The following is a 21,116-nucleotide window of genomic DNA, read 5'->3' on the forward strand; positions in this document are numbered from 1 at the left end:
ATAAACGTTGAAAAAAAAAATTTTTTTTTTTAAAAAAAGCATGAATGGTAGCAATCGGCTTTCATTAACAAAGGCAGACAGGTGGTTGGCTAACATATTTAAGACACTGTCCACCCTCGTGTGAACAGAGTTACAACAGTCAGCATGTGCAAGGGCCCAGGTATTTTGAGACAAATCCCACTTTTGCACAAATAGGGTTTAGATTCCAGGGAGGCCTTTGGCCTGCACTCCTCAGAAAGGCACTTGATTCCTTCATCACTCCTATAAAAGATGACTGGCGTAGGAAGATTTTGATTGTTGGAGGCTAACAATAAAGATATCAGGTTTCTGACTCCAAAGGATCACCTGCTTTGAATGAGCTTTTCACGCAAAGTGCTGTGTCAGCAACTGCCACGTGGGAGAGCTGGGACTTCATGAGACTAGAAAACAGGCTGTATGAAAATGTTTAATTAAGAAATACGTGCCCGGGGCACCTGGGTGGCTCAGTCGGTTAAGCCTCTGACTTCGTGAGTTCAAGCCCCATGTTGGGTCTGTGCTGACAGTTCGAAGCCTGGAGCCTGTTTCAGATTCTGTGTCTCCCTCTCTCTGCCCCTCCCCTGCTCACGCTCACTCTCTCTCTCTCTCTCTCAAAAATGAAATAAACATTAAAAAAAGAAGAAGGAAAAAAAAGAAATATGTGCCTGTGTGAATTTGGTCCGAAACTTGAGCAAAATTGTAGGGGAGCAGTTAATCCCCACCCAACTCGAACTTCTGAGGGTATTTTATCTACCAAAAATAACCTTGAGTTTCTCTTAAAAGAACTTCTTCAGAGTTCTACAAAATCAACTGGGTCAGTTGGCAAACATCAGAAATGCATCTTAAAGCATTCCTGTTTGCATAGGGTTTATGCAAGTAAAAATGAAATAAGCTATCCTAATACAGCACTGTCCAAGTCTTGGGCATAATTTTAAAAATTTCTGGCAGCTACACGGAATAAAATAAAAAGAAATGGGTGAAAGTAATTTTAGTAATATATTTTATTACACCCAATATACCCCACATATTGTCTTTTCATCATGTAAACGTTTTTTTTAAGTTTATTTATTTTGAGAGAGAGAGAAAGCATGTATGCATGAGCAGAGGAGGGGCAGAGAGGGAGAGAGGGAATCCCAACCAGACTCCACGCTGTGAGCACAGACTCCAATGTGGGGCTCGATCCCATGAACTGTGAGATCATGACCTGAGCCAAAATCACGAGTCGGACACTTAACCAACTAAGCCACCCAAGCACCACTGTAATCAATATTTAAAAGGTATTAATGAGATATTTTACATCCTTTTTTTTTTTTCAGGCAAGGTCTTTGAAACCTGGCTTATATTTTATACTTACAACACACTGTGATTTGAACTCCCTGTGTTTCAATCACTCCCCAGCATACGTGGCTGGTGGTTCCTCAGCTGGACAACGCAGCTCTACAGGATTAATTTTAGGCACAAAGGAGAATCTCATTCTTCCTCGGTATCTCCTCCAGGTTTCTGCCTGGGGGGAGAATGTCCCCAGTGTCTTTCCTCTAATTTCCAGTTACTAAATCCTTCCCTTGGAAGAATCTCAAGTCCCTCTATGGGTACCAGAGAGGCCAACACTGAGCAAGCAGGCAGGGAACCCTCAGACAGAAGGAGGGAAGGACACCAGCCTAGAGCTGGCTCCCTGCCCACTGCCCCTAGACTCCTCTGCTTTCCCCAAGGCTCCTCTCACTCTTTGGCCCTGGAGCTGGCCTCTGCTGCCCACTGGCAGACACAACAGCATAGGGGAAAATCGCACCCTTTGGGAGACCCACACAGGGTCTGAAGTCTTTTTTTGCCTAATCAGAAGTAAAAGAATGAACCAAATTACAAGACAAGAATGCATGTTCCCAGGTACAGGGCTCTGAACTCTGAACGGTCTGAACTAAATTCATGTGCAATCTAACTATGGGTGTTCACTTTCTGGGCTCATTCTTTTGATTAATGAATTGATCTGATCGTTCACTGACTTTTGATGAGCTCTGTCCTCAGGACTTAACAATGGGCCCTCAAATCCTGTGTCCCAGGGACAGTAACGAATATGCCCTTATACAATCGAGGTGTTAATTCCCCAGGGCAAGTGGGCAGGTCCCTTGGAGGCCCTGGTGACTGGCTCTCTGAACTCCCCAGAATTATCACCTGAGCCTAGCGAAGCCCCTCTGAGAGAGAAAGCGTGGGGCAAAGAAAGCCTAGGTGACTGTCCAGCAATGGGAAAGGGCTGAGGAACCAGACAGAGCCAGGATAACTTACAGACACCAAAGGGAAGGCAGCCGGGGCTCAAGAAAGACAAAGCAGGACAGTCCCAGGAATCTAAACAGCAGGAGGTAATGGCTCCGCCCTCAGGATGACCCAGCTGCCAATGAATTCATCTCCGTGTCTCTCCAGTTCTGGGAGAGGGCTGTGATGACCATCATGGGTCACAAGACCACCATCTTGACTGATCGTCCTAATAGGACCACAATGATGGGAAGGACGATCAAAGTGTTTGGGGATGCAGCTGTACCCCCTTCAGGAGCAGGGGTTTGCTGTGGAAGTGACTGGGCAGGGCTCAATCCGGGACAGAGTTGGTGGAAGACCTTGAACTGGTCCTTCTGGATATCTTTCTACCCTCCCTACCCACTAATCTCATCCCCAGCCTCTCACCATACCCCCCTCTTAAGACTGCTGAGGAGGAAGCAGGACAGAGAATTCTCACACATCTTCATTTTACCAAAAACTCATCCATGATTGACCCACAGTCACCAGAGCTGAAGAACTGGGAATACGGTTTCAAGGACACTTTGTGTCATTACTTACAAAGGGATCGAACACTCACACTTTTAGAAATAGAGAGGACCCCGAGATCATTGGTCCTCAAGCGTTTGTTAAGTCACATGTGTCATCCTTCCCACAAAATATCCCAGGATGTCATTGCATAGCGGCAATGCAGAGACGTGTTTCTGGAACAGTATGACCACAGTGGGGTCCATCCAGCAGCCCTCTTCCCTCAAAGGCCCCTCAGCAGCTCCATGGGCCTGTGGGCTCTGCCAATCACAGCTCAGAAACTAGAGTCTCTCCTTATAGATGGCCAGCCTGAGGCCAGATCAACCAGTGGGTCATGCAGCTAGTTAACGGAAGTTACCGGGAAACAACAGGACTGGAATCTGTCTCCACTAGTCAAGAGTTAAGTGCTGAGTCTTGACCCCATCCTGCAAGGTGCCTGCCTTTCTTTCCACATCTCCCTCTTAGGATGGTGCCCAAACAACCACTCTCGGCTCCCATCAGCCAAGCCTTTAAAGCTGCTCGTGGTGATAACAGAGGCTAGCCAATATTTGCCCTTAAAATAGGGATTATACAGATGCCTCTGCACGCACATTCTCCTGCTCTGAGGACAGTCATCTGATAAACCGTCCCCCAAATTCCCAAAGGTGAGTAGGTACCTCTGGAATGTGCAGTTGCTGGTATGTCGAGGAAAATTCGTTTGGAAGTGTTTTCTTTTGTTTGCACCAGAACTCAGAAATGTGTGGACGCTGGTGTTTTTATTATGCTTTGGATGCTGTCAGCTGCATTTTCAAAAGCTCCACCAGCAGAAGCATCTAGATTCTTTCCGAATCGAGACGCTGGGTCAATAGTCTAATTTTCGAAAACATTCCAACCCTGATGCTGTACGTGTTTGAGATCTGGTGGTTCTCAAAGTGTGGTTACCGATGATGAGGGAAAATGAGAAGTGTACAATGATTCGGGGTGTAAAATATCTGGCAGACCCCAGATGTACTGGGTCAGAATTTCTGCAGTCAGGACCCAGAAATGTGTATTTTAACAAGCCCTCCAGGTGCTGCTGGTGGACATGGGCATTTCAGAATCGCTGATCTAAACCACTTTTTGAGAAAGAAACTAGGGAAATAACTAGAGTCCAGCGTGCCTCTGAAGAATCAGCCTTGCCAACCCATTCACAGGGATGCCAGAAATCCCTTTAAAAACCCACTGTCTGTATCTTTACCCAGCCTCAAATCCAGCATCCAATCAGCCACCCCCCCACCCCAAAAGAAAAGCTGCTCAAGAATGGGTATTCAAGTTCATTGAGATTTCTAGTTAATTAGGATTTAATTAAAAACACTTCAACCCTGGACGCCAAAAACCTTTCCAGAAATTGTAGGTTTGCCTTCCTTCCCGGGGCTCAGGCTGGCCTGGAGGACGGTGCTGAGTATGTTCTAGACTCTGCTCCCTCTCTTCCCACTGTCTTCTCTCCCTGGGCACTCTTCCTGGCTCCTCCTCTCCCCTTCTGTTCTCCCAGCCTCCCCGCCCCCAGCCTCCTCCTGAACTCAGCCTTCCCAGTTCCCTCTCCTTTTCTGCCCCGGAAGTTCATCTCCAGCCCCAGAGTTGTTCTCAGGCAAATGAAGGCCTGTAGCCCTGAAGGTGAAGGCATCAAGCCCCACCCTGGTGTTCCCCAAATGCCCTTGCTTCTTACCGTTTCCTGGACAAATTAAAGATCTACAAATTGCATGAAAAAAGTGCACCTATGACAGCTTTAGGCGTTTCTTTAAAAATTGTTTTTAAGTGAAAGCATTTGACTAGAACCTACATCATTTTAAAATTCTGGAGATTTTAAAGGAAAATAGGAGAGAAACCTGAAAGCCTCCTTATAGTTTTCTTAAAATACAACATTGGGCATTATTGGGACCAATAGCCATATATACACAGAGAGAAAACGGGTCCTGGAGTTCAGCCAAACCCAAATATTTAAAAGTCATCAAGAATTCTTACTGCATCAAACAAAATACCTTTGGCCATAGTATGTAAGTGGTATGTTACGGAATTTATTTTATTTCCAAATGCCTAGCAGAGAGTGGCTCGTTTTAGGTTATGTGGCTGTTACAAATACAGTAACTCTGTTCTGGAGATGTGATTACGTGGGCAATATTCACAGATAACAGTCTGATGAAAGCAGCAGCAATCAGTCTTGTCAACATACACGGTGATATTTTCCAAACATGGTTCAAAGACCGGGTCAACGGTTTCTCCTGTACCCCATTTTCCATGGCCACACCTAGGGATGAATGAATCTCTTCCACCAGAGCAAAGGAAAGGGGTGCTGAGACTAAGATGACAGTCAAAACCATGTTGATCTGGGGGCGCCTGGGTGGCGCAGTCGGTTGGGCGTCCGACTTCAGCCAGGTCACGATCTCGCGGTACGTGAGTTCGAGCCCCGCGTCGGGCTCTGGGCTGATGGCTCAGAGCCTGGAGCCTGTTTCCGATTCTGTGTCTCCCTCTCTCTCTGCCCCTCTCCCGTTCATGCTCTGTCTCTCTCTGTCCCAAAAATAAATAAACGTTGAAAAAAAAAAAAACATGTTGATCTGATGCATGCAGACATTCCAAGATTTGTCGACCAAAATCCTTTATAGGACCAGCCAACAAGACATGAATATACTCTTGCATTTTCACCTTCTCATGTGACCATCTCAATGGACAGAGAACAAGAAGGTCCAGCCTTCCCCTGGCCGGCCCCTTCAGTTTCCCTGAGGCAAGGATTGGATACATGTTGTTTATTCCAAGAAGCACTGGAAGGGAGGAAGTGATCCGGGGAAAGGAACAAAAGGCAATAATGCTATGTAATGAGTAGGTTACTGCCGTGGACAACCAGACCTCAGTCCTGCTGGGGGCACGTGGAGAAACTCAACAGAACTCACCTGTGAACTCTTGCTACAAGGGATGGGGCAGCTGGGGAACACATCCACCCACTCTCACCCCTCAGTGGCCGAGGGCTGCTCCTGGAGAGCTAACTGCCTCACTTCCAGCCTATGCCTCCAGCAGATCATGCACATCCCCACAGCCAGAGACATGCAGGAAGCTGCCAGTATGCTCAGCAGGTCTGTGTGACCTCAGGGGTGGCCCAGGGGATATGGACGGAGCACCAACATCAAGTGTGAAGGGGCCATCTTTACCCAGAGACCCTGGCTTTGTGTCTGTCTCCTGAGAGTCAGGGACCGGAGGCCGGGAACGAGCCACGTACACAAAAGACTCCTGACTACACCTGGCTCCTGACTACGCCTGCCAAGGATGGGCTGTGGGGCTCCTAAGTCACTGAATCTCACCAAGGCAACACGCTGGCAACAAACGGGCTGGACTGGGTCTTTTCTGAGGGTGAAATAAATAACCACACAACTATGCTGAGGCTCCAAGCTAGCGCCCGGGCTTGGCCAATCCCTGCGTCGTGATTCCTGCTACATCCGAGCACCACCTGTACTATTAGTCACTCCACATTTTTCTTCAAACTGACTCATTTTCACTTGCATGCATTTAAAAAGGAACTTTTTGATGTCACCTGCTGTAGAGAAGAGGCAACCATAAAAATAAATTCAGAGCTCCTAAAAAATGGTTCCTCCACGCACCATCTAAAATCACCCCGCACACCACCAGGGCTATGAATCCCACCCTCTGGGGAAACTAAGCTGGCATCCATCACATCAAGGGCTCTGCGATAATAACCGCGACAGGCAAGTCACATGCACTATCCTGCCACTTCATTCTTACTGTGTGGGTCGACAGACATCCACTCCATGGTGGTGGCAACTTTTACTGCTCCCGCTTGGGAAATGAAGGAGCTGAGGCTCAGGGAGATGAAGCAGTTCCCCCAGAGTCTCACAGATACACAACAGTGGCGAGAAGGGTCCTATGATCAAGCTGTTCTCCCGTTTTGGGCTGCACAGCTCACTTTGGGCAGAAGTGTCTTTCCCTGGACCCAGGGAAGAGCCACACCGATGCCCTGTGATGGCTCTGGCCCGAGCTGCTGGTAGCGTCTTTCCCCAGGACTTTCGTAACCCTTACTTCAATGGGACCCATACTTCAATTGTCCAGACTCCCTGTCACAATATACACAAAGGTGTTGCAGCTGTGGTTTCAGGGGGACAAAATGGCAGGGAGGCCTTTTCCCTTAGTTTTCATGATCTCCACTGCCGTGTTTTTCTTCTGAGAATACGTTATTGCTTTTGTAACAAGAGAAAAACAACAGAAGGCTGGAGCTTCTTTTTAAATTCAGTGTTACTGGGGCGCCTGGGGGGCTCAGTCACTTAAACACCCAACTCTTGGTTTTGGCTCAGGTCATGGTCTCACAGTGAGTTCGAGCCTCACGTAGGGCTCCACGCTGATGATGCAGAGCCTGCGTGGGATTCTCTCTCTCTCTCTCTCTCTACCCCTCCCCTACTTGCTCTCTTTCTCTTGATCAAAATAAATAAGCTTAAAAAAATTTTTTTAAATAAATAAATAAATCTTTGATGTTACTTTCCACCAAAGCTAGAAAGAGGGACTACATTCTGTCTCACTCTTCTATGAAGAGTGCACACGATGGCACTGCATGAGTGACAACCTCAGAAATAGGTCTGGAGAGAGATCTGCTTGCAGTGAGGACAAATATGCACAAAGCAAAATGTGGTGGGTTGGGGAGGGGCTGAACTGGTAGCTAAGTGAAGGGTGTCGGGCACCTAAGTCCCTGAAGGTAGTGGTCTGTGGACAAGATGGCAGCCCCATCTGGCAGCCTGGGATCACCACCAAAAACAAGAATGGGGATGAGCTACAAATATGAGCAGAACAGCTGGGCGATGCCTGATGCTAACAACACCCAAATCCCACCTTCAACAGACTTGGGGCCATAGCAACCCAACCCAATACAAGACCAATCATTGAGCCTGTGCACTTAGGGCTCTCCTGAAGCACACGCCCACCCCCGCCTTTGTGTTTATATCCGGAGTGTTCACATGTTGGCTGGCCTGAGACTATTCCAGTTTCTATCACTTGGCCTTGGCAACTATTGACAGCAGCTCCTTTCAAAACACAGTGTCCTTGTTTGGACAATGTATTATATGCTCACAAAGGGAAGGACACAGAAGCATCACGTGGTAGATAATACAGACAAAGAAAAATTCAGTTTCCCTACGTTGTGGTTCTAACTCCCACTGATTAGCAGACTAATCCTGGACAACAGAGGCTGGGCAAAGCCAGGGACTGGCAAACATCCTGAGCTAACCTCAACTATCTGAAGTGGTTGCCTGGGGCTCCAGGTGGAGAAGAATCCTAGGGCCACACATCTGGGCCCAGCAGGGAAAGGTGCTGTGTTTTATCAGCAATTCTGATGAGGAATTACGGGTGTGAAAGGAAGGGAAAGGGGGAAAGCGGCCATGTGCCCGAAATAAGCCACCCTTCAACGGAACAGAGCTCCATGAGCTCAAGACATGTGAGCTCTGAAATTACAGTTATTTGCCATCCCTGGTTTTGCCCAACCTCTGAGATCCAGGATTATTCCATTTGGTAGTCAAGTTCCCCTGGCTAGAGCAGAAAATCCAATCAGTTACGTTGATGACAGAGGATCTGAAGAAGGAAACTCCCTGCAAAGAACAACCCCACACAACTCTGCAGGAGGGTCCCAGCAAGAAGCTGAGAATCCCTGGTGCCCTCCACATAGCTGCTCTCCAGGCTCCAAGAGGGAAGAGCTTGAAGGGAAATGGAAATTTCTTTGGAAATTTCTTCCTCTGTTCCCTGAGAGTTCCCCTGTAGAAGACTCTCAGCCAACAGAACAGAGTTATCCTTGCATCCCAATAACCAAAGCAAGTTTCCTGAGTTTGGTGTTTGGGACCGGTACATCGGAATGGCAAAATCCCAGCTGGTCGCTGTGATGCTGCCTTGTGTTGACAGCCTAGCTGTCATAAGCTTAAAGGTCTCGGATTCTCTGGCAAGACCCTGTGTGTGGTGGGAAAGGAGTATGTGTCTTGGGTATGTGAGTTCACAAAAAGATTTAGTTGAAATTATGAACTCAAGGGGCGCCTGGGTGGCTCAGGTGGTTAGGCGTCCGACTTCAGCTCAGGTCATGATTTCATGGTTTGTGGGTTCGAGCCCCGCATCGGGCTCTATGCTGACAGCTCAGAGCCTGGAGCCTGCTTCGGATTCTGTGTCTCCTTCTCTCTCTCTGCCCCCCGCCCCACCCCAGCTCGTGCTCTATCTCTCAAAAATAAATATTAAAAAAAAAAGCAATTATGAACTCAAGAAAGAGTGACAGCAAAAGAAATAGGCAAATCCTAAAAAGACACAGAGAGGAATGCGCAATGGTCATTTCAGCCATTTAGTTCCATTCTGTCCCTACTCAGACTCACAGATGTGCTCAGCTCACCTTGTTAAGCCGTTCCAGCATTTCTTTTAGGAGCAGCTGACATTCACACTCGTTTTCATACCTGCAAATTGGACACATAAGCAAAAGTTGGGCAGCTTCCGTGATTCTATATGTAACGACCACACAATCAGCGTTACAGAGTATATGCTGTCTCTTTAAGGAGAGGTCCTTAACTGGGGCGCCTGGGTGGCTCAGTCGGTTGGGTGTCCGACTTCGGATCAGGTCATGATCTCACAGTACGTGAGTTCGAGCCTCGCGTCAGGCTCTGTGCTGACAGCTCAGAGCCTGGAGCCTGTTTCAGATTCTGTGTCTCCCTCTCTCTCTGACCCTCCCCCATTCATGCTCTGTCTCTCTCTGTGTCAAAAATAAATAAACATTAAAAAATAAAAATAAAAAAAGGAGAGGTCCTTAAGTTTAAAATAGTAGCTAATGCTGCACCGCTGAGCCTGTCGCTTCCTCACCTTTTCCACAGCATGGCGCACGCACAGAGTGGTGCTGTGGCCACCATGCACGGGGGTAACTGGGAGCAGTAAGTGAACAGGAGTCCCCCAGCCTGGAGGCCCAACCTCCGCCCCCCCAACCCCTCCAGCACCCCCCTACCCCTGCCCAGCCACATCAAGGATAAGGGAATCGTATCTCCACACACTCCTAACCCAAGTACAGCAGTGACACAGAGAATGGGAGACCACCCTACATGACCTACAACAAACACCACTAACCTGACCTTGACCTTGTTTGGGTTGCCTGTACTATTGTGTCTATACATGTGTCCGTTTTTCTGGATTATGCCATTTAATCCTTACAAAACCCTGGAAGAGGGCAGTTATCATTGCCCTCCCCCACCCTCCCACCACAGGGGGAAAATGAGAAAACTGAGGCTGAGAAACTGGCCTATAACCTTGGGCAGATGCTCAGGGCACTTCACCTTCATCTCTGTGCCCTCAAGGCCTGCTCTGGGCCAGTGGGCAGGGCAGGCTGGACAGGCCACAGAGTCAGTGCCCCTGGGGCAGCCCTCGACCTCTGACAGAAGGTGAGTGGGTACATAAGTACCCCAGCCCCATTGCCCTCAGCTAGGACAACTGAAGTGTCTCTCCATCCGGTAAGTTCGCTCCAGGTTAACTTGCTGAGGGCACTCAGTGTTTTCTGCCTTTCCTTCCTGCCTCACTTCCTCACTCCCCAACCTGTGCTTCTGGAGGTCACCTCCCAAATAAGCTACTTGCCCTCAAACCCCTTTATCAGGCTCGGCTTCTGGAAGACCCCAAACTAAAAGAGGGGTGGGGTCAGTACTCACACTTGAATCTGACACCAAAAACTATGCCCTGATAGTCACACCATGCTGCCTGGGTAGAGCAGGGAAACCCCCCAAATTTAAACATACACAAAACTGATAAAGCAACAGATACTAGGAACAGGTGTATTTTTCCCTCCTAGTCATCTTCTTCCCTGGACTTGAAGAAAATTAGATAGAGATCAAGAGGCAGAGAGACCACAGAAATCATACTGTTTTGAGAGTTTCCCTCTAGGGGGACTTTCATCCCCTTATGAAAAAGAGAAGGCTCCTTCCCAAATGACTCCGCCCTCATTCCTTATAAGCTGCCCCTAGTATCCATCATGGCCTTCTTCCAAGAGTCAAAGCCCTTGATGTGGGTAGGGGCACAAGGCTGCCTAGAGGGAAGACTACATTTCCCAGCCTTCCTTGCAGCTAGGTGTGGCCATGTGACTAAGTCCTGACCAATGGGATATAAGCATAAGTCTGTGGCAGCTTCCAAATATCTTCCATAAGAGACGCTGTGGGTGTGCCCTTCTGTATCCTTTCCTCCACCCTGCAGAAGGCCAGGCAGAGCCTTCTGAGCCTCAAATACTGCAGAGTAGCATGCTGAATTGCTAGGCCAGACCTTCCACAAGACAGAAACAAATTTCCATCCTGGATAAGCCAATGTCACTTTGGAGTTTACACCATTTGTGGTTGAAACGAATCCTAATTAGCACTCAGCCCAACCCACAAAGCATAGGTTTCAGGGCCCCTGCACACGCATGCCATGGGCTCAAGTCAAGTACCGAAAGAGGCCTCTAGAAAACCATGCTGCTGTAGGGCGAGTTCCAACCTAGGGAAAGAACAATCAGGAATATGTGCGCTGCGCACACTCCCAGTCCTAAAGCCACCTAAGAAGCTCAGCTATAACCAGCAAGCAAAACATATTTGTACAAGTCTTACATTTCCCACCAGGATGTCACAGTTAGCAGTGTCTTTTGTGTGTGGCTCTAACGGAGCCAGAAATTCTGTTTTAATGGCTAGTTAGCTTCGCGAATAAAACTGTTAACAAAAATCCAAATTTTCTCATTGCTCTTTCCTGCTAGAAACATCCAAGAATTTCTGTAGCTTAAAAACATGTTTGATAAATAATGCAATAATGTGTTATCGTGGGTAATTTTCTTTTTTTTTTTTAATTATTTTTTTTCAACATTTATTTATTTTTGGGACAGAGAGAGACAGAGCATGAACGGGGGAGGGGCAGAGAGAGAGGGAGACACAGAATCGGAAACAGGCTCCAGGCTCTGAGCCATCAGCCCAGAGCCCGACGCGGGGCTCGAACTCACGGACCGCGAGATCGTGACCTGGCTGAAGTCGGACGCTTAACCGACTGCGCCACCCAGGCGCCCCTATCGTGGGTAATTTTCATGCTGCAAAGACAAGTCTAGATATTAAAGGCAAGTGATTTCATTATAAAGACTTCATAATAAGAAATGATATGGGGCACCTGGGTGGTGCAGTTGGTTTCAGCTCAGGTCATAATTTCACAGTTCGTGAGTTTGAGGCTCTGCACTCACGGTGCAGAGCCTATTTGGGATTCTCTCTCTCCCCCTCCTGCTTGCTCTCTCTCTCTTTCTCAAAATAAATAAATAAAAATTTTTTAAAAGTTTAAAAAAGAAATCATGATATATTCATATATATATCCACATAAGCGAATATACAAATGAATTCATAAAGTGAAAAAACACATTGGCTTCAATTACCTGATTGTTTTACATAATTACTTTTGGTTTTTAGCAATTTAGATAATTGACGGTATTCATTAACGTATTTTGGTAGTTTTATTTGTTTTTATTTCATTCTGTTTTATTTAGTCTTCATTTGATGTGCTGAAAACCTGATTTTGAAATTATTCAACTATCCTAGAAGAGAATATGCCTACCAAGGCTGCATTATTTTCACCTGGCTTTGGCTAACCAATAAGTCACCTCTGGGATGTAAAACCAAATTTGGTGTGTATATACCCCTGCATGCAGGGGTATGGGTGTGATTTTTATTATAATTTTCAAATCCCAAGACTTTAGTTGGAATATTAAAGTATCTGCAAAGGGGCAATGGGAGGGAATAAATTACTGGAAATGATTAAATAAATCACAGAGTCTGAAGCTCCACGATAAACATACAACTCAGAACCAAGTAAAATCACCAAAAGATCAGGAAAATTCAACATGGCCATTCCTTCAATGAGGGCTCAAAGGAGTCCTGTGCACCCAGCCAAATCTCAGTAGACTGGGGCCTAATAACTAAGCAAAGACCATTTGGGGATCCAGGGTTTCCTGTTGGCCTATGGAGCTGCCCTGGGTGTCTGAACCAGTGTACATTTCCCTTTGCTTTAGAAAACATGAGCTTCATTTGAATGAGTCCTATCTCTGGACCTCACTCCCCAGGAATCCAAGAATGACTTCTCTTCAAGACCCTGTGTTCTAGAAAGCATAAGGTGAGAAAACCCGAGTTCAAGTCCTGCCACCCACAGTTTTCCCATGAAGGGCTGTAACAGGTGGATCCTTTCTTCTGGCTCCAAATCTGTTTTTAGGGATCATACCCAGAAACAGGGCTGATAGGAATGAAATCAATGAGTCTGACTGATTAATATGTTCAGTACACACTCTTGAATAACCTGCCCAAGATTCAGATTAAGCATGTGGAACTCAGGGGCACCTGGGTGGCTCAGTCAGTTAAGCGTCTGACTTCGGCTCAGGTCACGATCTCACAGTTGGTGAGTTCCAGCCTGGCATTGGGCTCTGTGCTGACAGCTCAGAGCCTGGAGCCTGCTTTGGATTCTGTGTCTCCCAAGCTCTCTGCTCCTCCCCCACTTGTGTTCTCTCTCTCTCTCAAAAATAAATATTAAAAAAAATTCTTTTAAAGAACGTGGAACTCAAACATAGAGCACGTTTGGAGAAGACGCTCTGACTACCCTAGACCAGGGGCCCCCAAACCTGGCTGTTCACTGGAATTATCAGTGGAGCTCATAAAACTTAAAATTCCTGGGCCCCATCTGAGGTCCAGGGTGGGGCCTGGACATCTGTATATTTAAATTAGTTTAAGTAATTTTAAAATAGATTAATCTCTTACATGATTAGACAAATTTTTTTAATTACCTAAAAAGCTGTTCCATTAAAAGTCTCCCTTCCTATCTCTCCCATTGCCCAGCTCCTACTCCCCTATCCTCCACAGGTAATCAGTGCCATTGGGGTTTTGCGTGTGTCTGTGTCCCCTTTTTCCTAATGCAAGCAAAAAATTCTACTCTTCTCCCCTTTTTTTTAAAAAGTAAAGGATAGTAACATGCTATTCTCTTGTTTTACAATTGGGTAGCATCTCATTGCATATATGAAGCACAATTTGATCTCCTATGAATAGGCATTCAGGTTCATTCCAGGCTTTTGCTAATGCAGATCACACCGCCACGTTGGCATGTATTTTACACCGGCCGGATCATCAAAAAATAAATTCCTTGGGAATGCAAGCTGGTGCAGCCACTCTGGAAAACAGTATGGAGGTTCCTCAAAAAACTAAAAATAGAACTACCCTACGACCCAGCGATTGCACTACTAGGCATTTATCCACGGGATACAGCTGTGCTGTTTTGAAGGGACACATGCACCCCCATGTTTATAGCAGCACTATCAACAATAGCTAAAGTATGGAAAGAGCCCAAATGTCCATCAATCGATGAATGGATAAAGAAGATGTGGTATATATATACAATGGAGTATTACTCGGCAATGAAAAAGAACGAAATCTTGCCATTTGCAACTATGTGGATGGAACTGGAGGATATTATGCTACATGAAATTAGTCAGAGAAAGACAAAAATCATATGCCTTCACTCATATGAGGACTTTAAGAGACAAAACAGATGAACACAAGGGAAGGGAAACAAAAATAATATAAAAGCAGGGAAGGGGACAAAACAGAAGAGACTCATAAATATGGAGAACAAACTGAGGGTTACTGGAGGGGTTGTGGGAGTGGGGAATGGGCTAAATGGGTAAGCGGCACTAAGGAATCTACTCCTGAAATTATTGTTGCACTATATGGTAACTAACTTGGATGTAAATTTTAAAAAATTAAAAAATAAATAAATAAATAAATAAATAAATAAATAAATTCCTTGAAGTGGTCCCTGCAGAGTAAATACAGGTTCCTGTATTTATAGCCTTGGAGAATGGGGACAAATTGCTGAGTATCCTTTTTTCTTTTTAATAGTTCTTTAGGTGATCTTTTTTTAAATGCCATTTATTTATTTATTTATTTATTTATTTATTTATTTATTTATTTATTTTTGACAGCATGCAAGCGCGGGAGGGGCAGAGAAAGAGGGACAGAGGATCTGAAGCAGGATCCCCGCTGACAGTAGCGAGCCCAATGTGGGGCTTGAATTCATGAACTGTGAGATCATGATCTGAACCAAAGTGGGTCACTCAACTGACTGAGCCACCCAGGTGCCCCAATTCTTTTTTTTTTTTTAAGTTTTATTTATTTTGAGAGAGAGAGAGAGAGAGAGAGAGAGAACACAAGTGGGGGAGAGGCATAGAGAGCAAGTGGGGGAGGTGCAGAGAGAGAGGGAGACAGAGAATCCCAAGCAGACTCTGTGCAGTCAGCACAGGGTCCCATGTGGGGCTGGAACTCACATCGTGACCTGAGCCGAAATCAAGAGTCAGGCTAAACCCACTAAGCCACCCAGGTCGGCATGCCCCAATTCTTCAGGCGATCTTATCATCTTATTCATTCTGTGGGAAAGGGGGACATGCCCTGGACCAGGGCTCCTGAAGCTTCAAGCTTAACTCCACTTCTAACCAGCTCCCAGATGATGGCAATGCTGCTCATCCACAGACCACAATTTGCGCAGCAAGATTCTAGAGGACACACATTGAAATAATTTCTGGGTATCAACTATGATGCGGTAAAGATGATTAGACTCAGCACGCCGAGGCCCTGAATTCCGTGCCGCTGCTGGGACTCACTAGGCGAGTGACCTTGCCCTAAACCTTGACACTGTCTAAGCCTCAGTCTCCTCATCTGCAAAACAGGTGCAGTACCATGCATTACAGGATATGGCTGTGAGGATCAAATAACATGAATATATCTCAAAAACAAAAGGAGCCAGACATACAAGCACGAATCTGTAAGATTCCATTTTTGTGAAATTCCAGAACACGCAAAATTAAACTACGGTGACAGAAATCAGAACACTGGGCACTTCCCGCTTTTTTGTGGGGGAGGGGTACAGACTGACCGGGAAAGGACAGGAGGGAACTTTCTGGGGTGGTCAAAGTTCCCTGCTTGTTTCCGTAGTTACATGGGTACATACATCATCAAAACTCATTGAACTATGCACTTAAAACTTGTGCATTTTTTAAAGATTTTATTTTTAAGTAATCTCTACGCCCAACGTGGGGCTCAAATTTACAACCCCCAGATCAAGAGTCGCTGGCTCTACCGACTGAGCCTGCCAAGCGCCCCGAAACCTGTGCGTTTTACTGCATGTAAATTATAGCTACATTTTAAAGCACATTACAAGCAACTGATGCCGTTTCGTGCAAACCGTGAAGTGCCATCGGAATGGAAGCGGGTCCTAGGTGGGTGAGAGGCGCAGTGGTGCGCGCGCCCTCTGCGGGGTGGAAGTCCTGGGTCGCCGGGCGACCGCCCCTACCCTGCCTCCGCTCACCCCCCCCCCCCCCTTCCGGGCCCGCCGCTTACTTGCAGCGGAACTCGTCGAGCACGCGCTGCGCCTCCGCACCCTGGCGCTCCAGCCGCGTGCGCTCGGCCGCCAGGTCCCGGGCGCGCTGGAGGTTGCCCTCGACGTGGCGGGCGAGGGCGTCCTCGGGGCCGGCCAGCTCGCCCAGGCGCTGGAAGGCGTCCAGCTGCCGCCGGAGGACGGCGTGGCGCTGCTCGAGCGCGCGGGCCCGCTGGACGTGAGCGGCCACGCGCTCGCCGAGCCCCTGCAGCGCGGCCAGGCTGGGCGCCGCCGTCCGGCCCTCCGCCAGGCTATCGGGCTCGGCGGCGCGCGGCGCCTCCTCGGCGCGCTCGTACTGCTCCTTGCGGGTCTGGAAGACGTAGCTGCGCCGGTACATGGCTCCGGTGCGGGCGAGCGCGCGCGAACCGGCTCGGGGAGGCCGTGCGCCGGGGCGGCGGGCCGCTAAATAAACATCGGGGGGGGCCCAGGCACGCTGCTGGGACGTTCCAGAGCCGATCAGCTGTCGAGCTCAACACGGCGCCCAGCCCCCGGAAGAATAAAAGAGCAGCAGGCCTGCTTTTGTGCGCCGGATTAGCGGACCATGCAGCTCTGGGGGTTGGAAGGTTAAATTGGGCAATGAGGTTTTTGTTCTGGGATTGTTAAAGCCTGTCGCTTTATGATTGAATGGGGGGTCAGGAGGACAAGAGAGGCAGGACTGCTTCCTCTGGGAATTGTGAAGGAAGCCCAAGGGAGCTTGTTAAACTTGGACTAGCTCAAAAGCCCAGGGACCCTCGCTTTGTCTCCTCTTTTTCGGTCAAGCTCTCAATTACAGGCCTTTTCAACAATGCCATTTTTTTTTTCCGATCACTTCAGCAATTCTTTTGCATAATTACAACATGACATTTAGGAACCCTCCTTACGTTAGGGGTTCTTAACCACGGATGCAAAATAAATGGCCATCTCATAAAATTGTGATGTGTGCGGCAAGTAAGTTTTACTAATACCTATGCATCTGCGTTAGGAAAACATTCTTTGTACAACAACTTAAGAAGCAAATGCACGGTTATCATTATAATGTTACCCTTGCTCCCGTGGATTCCGCCATCCTTTCCGGAGTAGAAGCAAGAAGCAAGTAGAGTTCCATCAGGATATTGGCATAACTGATTCTTTACACTAAAGAAAAAACCCTCACAGCCTAAAAGATTTAGTAAATTGGCCAACTCTCAATTCGAGAATATAAAAGAATTTTTTGCCACTATGTTTAATTTTAATTTGTATTGTGGAAATAACAAAGCTGGGCTTTAACAAATTTAAAAGTAAATTGTGGGTGTTGAAGGAAACTAACAGCATTTGATGAGAATGATCCAACATATGACTATTTTGTCATGTCTCCAATTTATTTTTTTATTTTTTGAGCGGGGGGGCACAGTGAGTGAGGGGCAGAAAGAGAGAGGGAGAGAGAGAGAAGCAGGGCTCCCCTGAAGTGGGGCTTGTGTGTTTTTTTAACCAAATGGGGGCTCGTGTTCACCGGAAGTAGGGCTGGAACTCACCTGATTAAGGACTCAAACTTAGGAATGGTGAGATCATGACTTTAGCAGAAGTCAGTTGCCTAACCCACTGAGCCACCCAGGTGCCCTCCAATTTTTTTTTTTTTTAAGTTTATTTTTATTTACTTTGAGAGAGAGCGAGATAAAGAGCAAGCAGGGGAGGGAAGAGGGCAAGGGAGACAATCCCATTCAGGCTCTACCCTAACAGCACAAAGCCAGATGCAGGGCTTGAACTCAAAAAAAGTGAGATCATGACCTGAGCCACAATCAAGAGCTGAGCATTTAACTGAAACAGCCAGCCTCCCAGGTGCCCCAAGTCTCCGATTTAAAAATCATTATCAAAAAGGTTGTTTTCCTAAAAAAAGGATTCAGCTTAGCAGTGCCATATAATTAACAACTATATGGATTGCACATAATTACATAATTATATTACAAATTGAAGTTATAGTTACCAAAGTTCGAGAAAAGGACACAGATCTTTGATGGGTTTTATTATTTCCCCAAAAAGACTGTAAGATAATGGAATGAATTCAGTTGAGAGTGACTCTAAGATAAGGTCCAGAGTTGTGGTGGTGGTGCGGTTATTGTTCTATTTTCTTTTCTTAAGGCATTTAAAAATAGATGTTATGATCAAATCAAGGAGAGCCACATGAGTATTTTTGGTAGATACACATGTATCATGCTGATGGCATGGTAAATTGGTTTCCGGCTTCCTAGAGAGCAAAACCAGCACAGAACAAAGAAAGGATATAAAAGCACTTGTTCCTTCTGACATCAGGTATTAGTTAAATATTGCTACAGAACAAACTGACCCCAAAACTAAGTGGCACACAAGAAGAAATATTTAGCGCTGCACTCCCAGATCGGCAGGTCAGCTGGATAGATCTCCTTCGAGCTGCAGATCTTTCAATCTGCTAGGGGAGCTGTGCTCCAAATGTCTCTCTTCCTCCTAGAACTAGTGATGACAAGAGGAGGAAAAGAAGCCCAGCCACACAATCTCTTTCCAAGCCTTTGTTTGCATCCTGTCCATTAACACCCCTTTCATCAAAGCAAACCAGGTGGCCACAGCCAAAGTCGAGAGGCAGGGAAGAGGCACCGCCCACCCCCAGGGCCCTGGCAAGGGTGCGGGTGTGTAACTGTCACACTGCAGTGAAGAACTGGGACCAGAAACTCCATCAACCACACACAGTAATCCCATTTGAAAGAAAAAATAGATATCCCAGAAACAAAACAAAGGGAAAAAATATCATTTCAATTTAATCCAGTGGAATAAACACTTAGAAAATATTTATTCATAAAGCATGTCTCAGGGAGAGAAATATTGAACAAGGTCAAGTCCCTCCCTACCCTCAAGGTGCAGGGAGACAAATTCCTACTCAACTAATTCAAGACACAAGGAAATCTGGAATAAGTTCTAAAATAGAGATCTTCCCAAAATGTGGTTGTACCTAAAGCAGAAAGTTAAAGAGAAGTTAGAATTTCAGGCAGAACAGCATAAACAAGGTGTGAGAACAACTGGAGTAAGGTGCAGTAAAGGGAGCCGTGTGCTTCCTGGGCGTGGTGAGCCTGAACTGAGGAGAGCTTGGCAAGAAGGGTCCCAAAAAAGGAAAGTTCGAAGGAAGGGCTGAGCTTCCCATCAGCTGCGGTGGCTTGAATGCGGGCATCATCTCCACAACTTCTCCCAAGCCCTACCAAAAATGGCAGCAAAGAATTTATTTTTAGACGAAAACTCCACAAAAATAAGGAAGAAAAGATCACAGTGGACAAGATATACCAACAAATTTTCAGAGGGCTGAACAGAGAGATTAGTGGCAACTGACTTAATGGAGTGAAGCAAGCTGACACCTACATGGGGCAAATAGCACTGGGAAAGGAAAACAAGATGGTTCACCTAGAGGAGTCTCAGAAAAGCTTACGAATTGGATGTACCAGGGGCGCTTGGGTGACTCAGCTGGTTAAGCATTCAACTTCAGCTCAGGTCATGATCTCACAGCTGGTGAGTTCCAGCCTCAAGTCAGGCTCTTGTGCAGACAGCTCAGAGCTTGGATTCTGCTTCAGATCCTGTGTCTCCCTCTCTCTCTGTCCCTCCCCCAACTCGCACTCTATCTCTCTCTCAAAAATAAACATTAAAAAAATTAAAAAAAAAAACTAACTGGATGTACCAGATACGACAGAAGGTGGGGGTGAAGGGTAGAGCTGAAAAGCCATAGGGTTAGCCCAGGGCCCAAGAAGCAGTTAGAATTTCAGATTGCCTACCCCATTCCTGCGCAGCCTCGCAAAGCTGAGTGAAACTGAACGGGAGAGGTCTTGAGTTGAAATTCACCAAACACAGCTAAGGACAGGATAAGACCATACTGGAACAAAGGAATTAAGACAGTGGATGCATCATGAAAGATGAGCTGTACAATCTCCATCTCTCCATTTACCGCTTCGCTTCTCTTCTAGGATGCTGGTCACCTGGCATATATTTCCCTGGGGCAGGAGAAAATTCTCTAGGGAAACTGAGTGACTTCGGAGAAAAAAAAATCACCAGATACTGAATTTGGAATATGGACTGACTGGCTTTTGGTTTGAACACGGAACACGTTTGTACAGTCCAACGTAACCCAAGCCGTTGATCATTAGACTAAGACCCATTTTATAATGAAGTTTTACTTGTGACAGCATAGGATTTTTAAATCTCTCTTTCTCACCTAGATTTTTGTTTTTGAAAGTTAGTATTTTTCCCTAAAAGGATAGATTCCCTAGATTTGTATACTTTGCCCTGTCCTGTACCAGAGCAATGGTATTATCATGATATCCTGCTCCACTCTGTTGATGTGGAGTGTAAAAGTGTAAATATTTCCTATCGGAATGTTACTATAATTAGTTGGGTTTTCCTCTCACTGGAGGAAAGAAACTAAGCTGGTGTAGTTAGCTTCTTCTGTGGGACCTCTGGCTGGTTTGTGACTTTGTGACTTGTTCTTGAATCCTGTTTTTTAACTGGCCATAAAGTATGACAATGAGCACTAATCGACAGCTGGATTCCCCCTCTCCTGGTCATTTTAGTCTGGGCTCCCCCGAAGCAGACCCTGAAACAAGAGTTAAAGTGCAAGTAGTTTATCTGGAAGGTAATCCCAGGAAGGGCCTGCAGGGAGGCAGGAAGGAGACAAGGAAGGCCAAACACGGTTTGTGATAACAAACCTGCCTGCTGCGGCAAGCAATGGGGGTCAGTCGCACTGGAAACTCTGGGAGATAGCTCGGTACAGGCACCTCAGAGCCACCCCACCCAAGGGTGAAAGAGCTGGAGATTTACCCACCACTCCCAGGGCCCGAGGGCTGATCACAGGGTATTTCTGGCCTGCCACAGGCAGCCAAAGTAGCTGAGGTTAGCTTTTGACCCCACCACCTTAGCAAGTGACC

General features: G+C 46.6%; 1 protein-coding gene across 1 annotated transcript in view; it reads right to left on the minus strand.

Annotated features, from left to right (window-relative positions):
- Window positions 1-16,564, minus strand: part of BFSP1 (beaded filament structural protein 1) — a 41,071-nt gene extending 24,507 nt beyond the window's left edge. Inside the window, exons 1-2 of the mRNA XM_047069437.1 lie at window positions 16,191-16,564; window positions 9,179-9,239 (exon numbers count right to left, since the gene is read on the minus strand). Of these exons, the coding sequence (XP_046925393.1) occupies window positions 9,179-9,239; window positions 16,191-16,564 (435 nt within the window). The remainder of the gene's footprint in view (window positions 1-9,178; window positions 9,240-16,190) is intronic.
- Window positions 16,565-21,116: the final 4,552 nt, after the last annotated feature.

Source organism: Lynx rufus, unplaced genomic scaffold (genome assembly GCF_022079265.1).
Source record: "Lynx rufus isolate CCGP_SWC_20201006 ecotype Redwood Valley unplaced genomic scaffold, mLynRuf1.p SCAF_8, whole genome shotgun sequence".
Taxonomy (NCBI): Eukaryota; Metazoa; Chordata; class Mammalia; order Carnivora; family Felidae; genus Lynx; species Lynx rufus.